At 44.0% G+C, this 8,077-nt stretch overlaps 1 protein-coding gene across 1 annotated transcript; it reads right to left on the reverse strand.

Annotated features, from left to right (window-relative positions):
* Positions 1–312: 312 nt before the first annotated feature.
* On the reverse strand, positions 313–6,203 carry patl2 (PAT1 homolog 2). Its single transcript, XM_085360703.1, has 19 exons — positions 6,180–6,203; positions 5,824–5,974; positions 4,594–4,883; positions 4,445–4,507; positions 4,303–4,356; positions 4,056–4,220; positions 3,832–3,906; positions 3,606–3,748; positions 3,051–3,128; positions 2,851–2,974; positions 2,634–2,751; positions 2,202–2,308; positions 2,062–2,115; positions 1,816–1,958; positions 1,579–1,735; positions 1,085–1,225; positions 662–759; positions 442–582; positions 313–346 (listed from the first exon to the last, which is right to left on the reverse strand). Exons 1-19 carry the CDS (start codon positions 6,201–6,203, stop codon positions 313–315), a joined length of 2,160 nt encoding a protein of 719 aa, XP_085216829.1.
* Between the last annotated feature and the right edge of the window lie 1,874 nt (positions 6,204–8,077).

The following is an 8,077-nucleotide window of genomic DNA, read 5'->3' on the forward strand; positions in this document are numbered from 1 at the left end:
GTCTAAATCGGGAAAATGGGAGGGTTGTGATTTCATTGTAACGCTGATGTAACCTACTGGAAACCAAAGTGAGGAAAGTCAGATGATCAGATAAAAGGAAAACAAAACAGGGAAACCGTTCAAGTGCAAAAAAAATGTGAGGGAACGGGTGAGGGGAGGGAATAAGAATCAAAAAGGTCAAAGGAGATTAAATATACACATATATAGCGTCCGTTTCAATGAGCACCGAGGGGGGTTTGTGCCTCGCCTCCTTTCACTCTAGTGCTCACAGCATCCTGGTCATCAATAGAACACCAGCCACCGCTGTCCACCTTAAGATGGAAGAGCAAGGCATCCAGTAACAGACCTGAATGAAGATATTTGGTGATGTTTGCATCCACGTCCACAATAGTTCTATTAAAGCAATTTAAATTGTCATCCTCTGAAGCAAAAAGAACCTACTCCATGTTGCTTTTCAGCTGATGCACCGTACGCTTGTCCAGGTAACGGCAGAAGAGAGTGAGCAGGTTTGAGGGCAGAAGGAGCGGCTCCACCAGCGAACACTGGGATAGTTGTCCTGCCACCTGGAATATGATGTCAGTCCTAAAAGAGAAAACATCAGTCTCAGGAGTAAGCTTAGACCCGTCACTTCATTTGATATTAAAACCTAAAAGACTCCCACCAGGTCTCAAAGTCCCCGATGCTGGGCTCTAGAGGAACACCCGAGGACAGCAGCTTCTCTCCTTGGGAGAGCAGAGCGTACAGCAAGGACAGGCCGAACTGAAAGGGAGAAGAGAAATCCACCAATTAGAACAAAGACCTGTACCACTATCCAGGCAACTTCAGGGTTAACCCTGGATTCACTGCCGTTAGCCTCGCTTACTCAAATATACACTAACGATATTGTGCTTGGTCAGATGCTACAACACCATGCTTCATGTAAATGTGCTCATAGCCACTGATGAACCGCGGCTTAACTTAACTATCAACTAGTTAAGTTAAGCCACCGTGTCAGGATAAGTGAAGCCAGAAAATAGAATGTCATCCTGGGTAAGTTGAACTTTCAGGGCCTTGTAGGTCAGAACACAAAAACAAAAGCACAGACCTTGTTCTGACATGCCAGCTCAAGACACTCGTATGTCGTTAGAGACTCCAAAGAGGTCAGATCTTTGAGGACGCCAATGAGCTGACTGAACGCCAGCCCACCGATCACATTTCGAAGAGGTGGGTAAAGCACAGGAAGGGTCTGAAAAGACAAGATTAAGCCCAGTCATTTTTATAAAGACACTTGATGTTCGTCATTTATGTGCATAACTCCAGCCTTGTGTGTTTATAGGTGGAGCTGTGCCAAGTAGGCCTGTAGAAGACCAATTGTTTTTTTTCCATTTGCAAATCTCTCCTGTAACTGGAATATATCAAGGCTCAATATATTCTTCAATCTCACCCCGTCCGTGTAGACTGTAAAACCAGCTGTAACTGGTAGAGGCTGAGTAACATCAGGAAACCAAACAAGAACCAAAAATAAATATATCACCAAGTGGTGTTGCTAAGCAGACCATTCAGCTTACATTTCCTTTTGCACAGCTAAAGCTGCCCTACCTCGTCTGCGTCTCTGCTCATCAGTGTTGGTAGGTTAGTGGTGACAACACGCAAGATTTTTAGTGCAGAATCGTGTTTCAAGAACGGCAGCAGACGGGCGACGAGCTTTTTGCCTTTGGAGACGAGCAGAAAAGGAATGAAGTCCCCTTCCGATTCCCTGCATCAAAATTTTTTAAAGTGTTTAAAACGATGAAGTCACGTGTTAGGATGCATTAAATGACAAACTGCATGACTCACAGGGGATTGTGGTGCTGCAGCTGGGAGTAGATGTGCTCCACTTTCCTCTGAATCTTCTCCACCAACCTCCTTTCTTCTGCTTCGGACAACAATGGAGTTTTCATCCTCTCAGTTTCCTCCACCTCTAACAGAACCATGAACAACTGCAGGACAGAAGCCATTTTACAAGGCGGCAAAAAAAAAAAAAAAAAAAAAAAAAAAAAAAAAACCCTCACTGCTGTGTCAAATCAAGTCATAATCAGGTACCTTTTCTATTTTGTTAAGGATGTCTAATCGCTGTAGTCTGGTGTCTTTCTGATACTTAAATGAGAGGAAATAAAGGTCAGTAGCAGGAAAGGCAGACCGAAAACACTCAAACACAGGGAACCTCCAAAATACACAATCACCTCAAGCAGACCCTGAGGCTGGACTGCATGAACAGCACTGATGGCTCGGCGAGGAGAGTAACACGTGGAAACTGCAACTTGACCCAAAGAGCCTTCAATGTGCACCACTGCAAGAACAAGAGACTCTTACACATAAGCAGAGCAACCCCTGTAGAAACAGATGCATTCAGAAGGATCAAAAATAAGGCATCTATGAGACAAATGTTTTAGGATGGAAGCATTTTAGGCCTCGTGCACCTCCAAAAACATTCAAAAAGGCAGGACTACCTGCATGCACTATTCACCGACTCAAACGAGTCCAACAGCAGCTGGAGGGAAAAATGTTTGTTAAATCAAAGCAGCGTGGAGATAATGTCTCTCCTACTCTCACGGGCAAATTCTGGTACAAGCATCTCAACATTCAATGAGAAACGCAGCCTGTGCCTCACTAACCCGGTGTGTAGGAGTCTGTTTTTTTGACGTAAGGCGTGGTGAGCTTAGGTGGCTCCCTCTTGCTCCTGATGCCCAACTCCTCTTCGGCCATCTTTGATTCTATTCGACGATAGTACTCCTGTAACAGTTTAAAGGTTCACCGGCAATCAAAAATGAAATGCTTCTTCGCTTCCCCTCTCCCATCAAAAAATTAAAGAGCAAAGCTTTTATTTCCTACCTGATAGTAGTAGTCTTCAAGGTAAGGATTCTCACTTTGCAGCTGGATCATCTGCAGCCGGGTGATCCACTCCTTTTCTTTGGCCGTCATAAGGTTACAGTACGGATCCCAGCCCTCTGGCTTTCTATAAGCAGGTCAGATTTGGCCGTAAGTATAGCGAATGACCCAACACGATCAAACTCTTCACTCCATGCACCAACCTTTGGAATAGCCGCTGTTTTTGACTAAGCAGTCGTTTGTGTTGGGGATGGAGCTGCGTGGCTGGACCAGGGTACCTACTGGTTAGAGAACTGTCTCATCAGTATGCATGAAATCTCAGACTGTGCTTGGTTATGAGCACATAAAGAGAAGATGCATTTATATATATGAAATCTCCATCTTTCATTTCCAGAAGGCTTATACATCCAAGAACATCTGCCTGTACCTTGCAGATAAACATTAGCACCACTCACTGATATTTATGCATGACACACAATACTCAAACTTTTATTTAAACAGATTAAAAGTCTCTTTGTTTTTTTTTGTTTTTTTAAAGAGTCCTAAACTATGAGAGGCAGCTTTAAACTAACATGTTCTCTGGTGCAAACCTCACACAGAAAGGGCCCCGCCCAGGTCGCACCCAACAGTGAGCCACCGTGATGCTCGTCTTGGACTTTTGCATCTCAAACTTCATGAACTCAAAATTTATAGTCAGAGTTTAACAGACTATACATTTTGTTGACCAAACCTGTTTCAGCAACATTAACGTCAAGCACCTGAAAGGCTGTACTGGATTAGAGGGGCTGTAAAAAGGGGATGGCCTTGGTGAGTTGGCTCCGAAGCGAAGTTGCATCATTTTGGGAGTCTGAGGCGTCGAGGGGCAGGGGTGGGTTGGAGGAAACATGAATGCCCTGGTCTGCTTTAGTACAAAATAAAAGTCAAGATCAAATCAGATCTGCACAAAAACACGGAAATGAAGGGGTGAGCAATACTGAAATCAACCTGACTGTAATGCTGGCGTGGGGTCAGTGGCTGACGTGGGAAGAGGGGGGATCTTGGTACTATGGGTGGGTACACCTGTATGAAAAAAAAAAAAAAGTAGAACTTAAAAAAGGGAAGAAGTCCACAATTTACAGTGAGTCAGCTGATTGTTTAGAAGCAGTGACACATCAACAGCATCTATCCAGTTACACAAATATCCAGGTGGTAAAAAGCCAGTTGCCCACCTGAGTGGGTCCTCGATGGCCAAACTGTCTTCTGGAGTACAATCCTCTGGATTCCCCTCGCCTGACCCCATAAAGGGGCCCGGCGGAGTACGGCAAGTCAACAAAGTTGGAGTTCAGAGTCTGACCTCTACCTCTGTGCCCAATTACACACACTATAGCACTGTCCTACAGAACACAGGAAGATACAAAGATAAAAATACAATGAACTTGTCATTATATGTATAACACATTCTTAAGTGATCATAACCTCAAGTATGGATCCTGAGGTTCTTCTGGTTTTTCTGTAAGAGGGCATCATCATCTAGGATGGAAAACAAACATGGAAGAGAAGCATCAGCACCACAGAAGAAAAACAAAGTGTAGTAAAAGGATTAAAAGCTGGCACTTACATCATCCTCAAAGGGACGCTGGTACATGGTGGTCCCGCAGTCCACTATGGCACTGTCAAGACTCTTAAAAGAGCAAAAAATGGATCAAACGGAGGATTTTAACGTTTTTAGTGCAATTTTCTGACAACACACAGATTCATCTTTGTCACCTTAAGGCTCGGTCGGCCCTCGATTATTCTCATCACAGCTGGGTCTTCAAACATCTGCCCCCTGCCCAGAGCTGCTCTCTGTCCCCTACTTCTGCCGCGCTGCCTCGAGGAAGCCCACGGAAAATACTGCAGCTTCTGTCGGGGAGGCGACGGGGCTCTGCGGGGAGACCGAGGTTTGGGCTGTGGGGGAGGGGGTGTTGCAGGTGGCGGCGGTGGTGGCGGCGAAGGCGGAGCCTCTCCAAACTGAAGGCTGCTGCTGGACTTTTCTGTGGTCCCGTTTGCATCCAAATCTAGACATGCAGGCAGGGAACAAAGAGAAACAGATGTGGAAACTCTGCTTTCTGATAGGTTAACAGGTTAGATTCCCAGTAACCCTGTAAAAACGATGCAAAAAATGCAACTTCACATATTTCTTTTAAGTGGTCAGAACCAGAAAAGTCCTCTAAAGGCTGCAGAGGTTTCCTGAAATCTTTTGGCCCCAAAAGTCAAGTTTTTCCTTTTTTTCTTTTAATCAACCAAGTGTTTTTTCACATTTCGTTTTTCAGTTTAACTATAATAACCTTGCCTATTACTCTAAGGTATCGTATGAGTAAAAATGGCAGGGTTTGCGAACAGGTAAAGCTCCCCAACTTTTATTGGACCGGAGTCTATTCAGGCCCCTGGGCCGTATGTTTCACAACCCTGGGTTCGAGCACAGCAGCCAAACAAGCACACATTACCCAACAAAGCCCGATTCAACCCTAAAGGCAGCACCTTATGAGCCGTCGTGCATTTAAGAAGTGCATTTAAGCTACGTCAAAGAGGACTGTGCACAATAAAAAGGGATCAAGGAGGCTGAGCTGGAGCTGAACATTTTAAGATCTTCACAGCTCAGGTTGAGCGGTTTGGAGACAAAGTTGCAGAGAGGAGACGCTGAGATGGTTTGGATGTTGAAGATGGAGCGAGGAAGAAACAACAAAAGAGGTTTTTGGATGTAGTGAAGGAGGTTGGTGTGACACCTAAAGGAGCAGCTGAAAGAAGACGACTAATTTCTTTCCACTTAACCTTAATCTGACCTGTAAGATAAACATTTTTAGTGTTATTAAGCCTCAGTTTTAAGTTGGAATGCCAAATTATCATGCTGGATGCTTACATTATTTTTTGATAGTAAAAGCTCACGTTTAACACACAGACACGTGGGGGGGGCAAAGAAGTTTAAAAGAAGAACACCTGTAAGCACAAGTTACACACCCATCCCAAACGTCTCCTCATTGTGGACGTTTATCTCCTCATCTTCCTCGGCCATGGCCTGCAGCCCCGAGTCCATATCCGTCCCACCTTCTCCATCACTCCAGTCCTCTCCATTCTCAGGCCACTGCGGCTCGCACACCTGCACCACATCCTGGTGCGTGGAGACAGAGTGCTTTTTAAGATTTATTAATGAAGAGAGTGTTTCTAAACAGCAAATAGGCCAACAAATAAATAAATCACGCAACAACACGTGTGGAGTTTTCAATCCAACTTTCACCATCTGTTCATTCCGGGCATGCGATGGCTGCCTGATTAAAGCACACACATTAAAGAGCAGCAGGTTGAAGCAGACTTACGTGTTGCTGCTCTGAGTCACTCATAATTCATTTCACAACTTCTTTCCTCTCCTGATGAAGTCGACGGATCGCGACCACCTTCGCAGCGTTACCCGCGTTCTCTCGTTTGACAGCGCGTGACGCTCATTAACCTTTAAGCGAGCTCACCTGTGAGGTGACGCGTAGGCGTGGACACGTCACACGCGGCTCCCAGCAGCTGTCAAGTCGCCTCCGCCCACGTGCCGCCCACATGTCGTCTGGGTGATTTTTTTTCGTCTTTTCTTCGTTTCTTTCAGCGTTTGTGTTCAAACCCTGCCTGTAACTACTTTACAATTAATTACACACGATCCTCAGTGAGCGAATAGTGACCTCTGGTGGCCAAAGTCAGTATTTCCCTCACACACGGAGCGTTTATTCGCCCTTCGCTTCTCTTAATGGTCCAGAAGAAGAGGGGGAAAAATCCTTGCACATTTTCTCACACACAGCAGACATTTTAAAGGACTGCAACGTTTATTTACTCCGTGTCCATTTTATTAGGTACAGCTGTACAGCTGCTCATTAACGTAAATATCCAGCAATCATGTGGCAACATGCTTTTGTGAATGTAGACATATTCAACCCTCAAACTGAGGATCAGAAAGACGATTTAAGTGACTTTAAACATAATGGGTTCGTCTGGGTGTTTCAGAAACTGATGATCTACTGGGTTTTCCCCACATAACTGCCTTTAGGGCTCACAGAGAACAGTTTGAAAAGGAGAAAATTTCCAGTGAGGAGCCGCTTGTTGTGTGAAAATAACTTTATGCCTATTTTGATGTCAGAGTTCAGCTGTTGCAACTAAGGTATGCAGGTGAACAGATGGGCTATAGCAGCAGAAGACCACACTGGGTCCCAGTCTGGTCAGCTAAGAACAGGAAGCTTCACTTTCAAGGTTCAAGGTTCTTTATTCGTCACATGCATAGTTATACAGGCATAACACATAGTGAAATTTCTGCTGTGACATTCAGATGGTAGGGTCAGAATTTGGTGTAACTACCATGAAGGCGTGGATCCATCCTGCCTTCCATAAGTGATGCAGGTGTTGTAACGTTGTGGTGGATATCTTGGAACATGTTAGGTCTCAGTAGAAATTGAGCATCGTTTAAACATCACAGCCCACCTGAGTATCATTCCTGACTATCTCCATCCTTTTATCACCACAGTGTACCATCTTCTGCATTCTGCTTCCAGCTGGTTATTGTGCCATCTCACAAAGCTAGGTGTACTTAGCTGGTGAGTGTATATTTCTCCTCTATTTATTGTAAAGGAGTCAAAAACTAAAGTATTTACCGTCTCACCCTGCACAGCAAATGACTTACAGTAATTCTGTATAAATCAACTGCTTATCATACACAAACTTATGACTGAAAAATAAAAATAAAATTATCAAACTGCCCTTTCAACATCCAATCGTATAACCTATCAATAATCTTTATCTTCTTATGCCTGATGCTTGTAAATTTTCTCACCAGACTTTTATCACAACCAACTGCTTCTGCTGGAGGTTTCTTCTATTAAGAGGCAGATTTTCCTTCCCACTGTCACCAGGTTCTTGCCAATAGTGGAGTAGATCAAATATTTCTTTCTGCAGAGGAGCTTTTTATTTTTAAAGCTGACTCGTGTGAATTTAAAGAAACATCAACACTCAAAAACAAGTCGCGTTCGCTTTCATTTTATTCTTTGGAATCATTTTTGGCATTTTGCACAGCGCAATAGTGAATGAATAATGAAAAAACAAACAAATGTAGCAGTCAGCATACGGTATAAAAATGCAGTTGCAGTGACGTGGATAATTTCTGCAATACAAAGCAAATATATTAAAAGGGGATTTCCTTGCACAACAGGAAAAATTCTCAAATGATGTATAAATGTATGCTTCT

The sequence above is a fragment of the Diplotaxodon limnothrissa genome, linkage group LG8, assembly GCF_057381915.1.
Source record: "Diplotaxodon limnothrissa isolate DT_005_m linkage group LG8, D_limnothrissa_male_GT1.1, whole genome shotgun sequence".
NCBI classification, from domain to species: Eukaryota; Metazoa; Chordata; class Actinopteri; order Cichliformes; family Cichlidae; genus Diplotaxodon; species Diplotaxodon limnothrissa.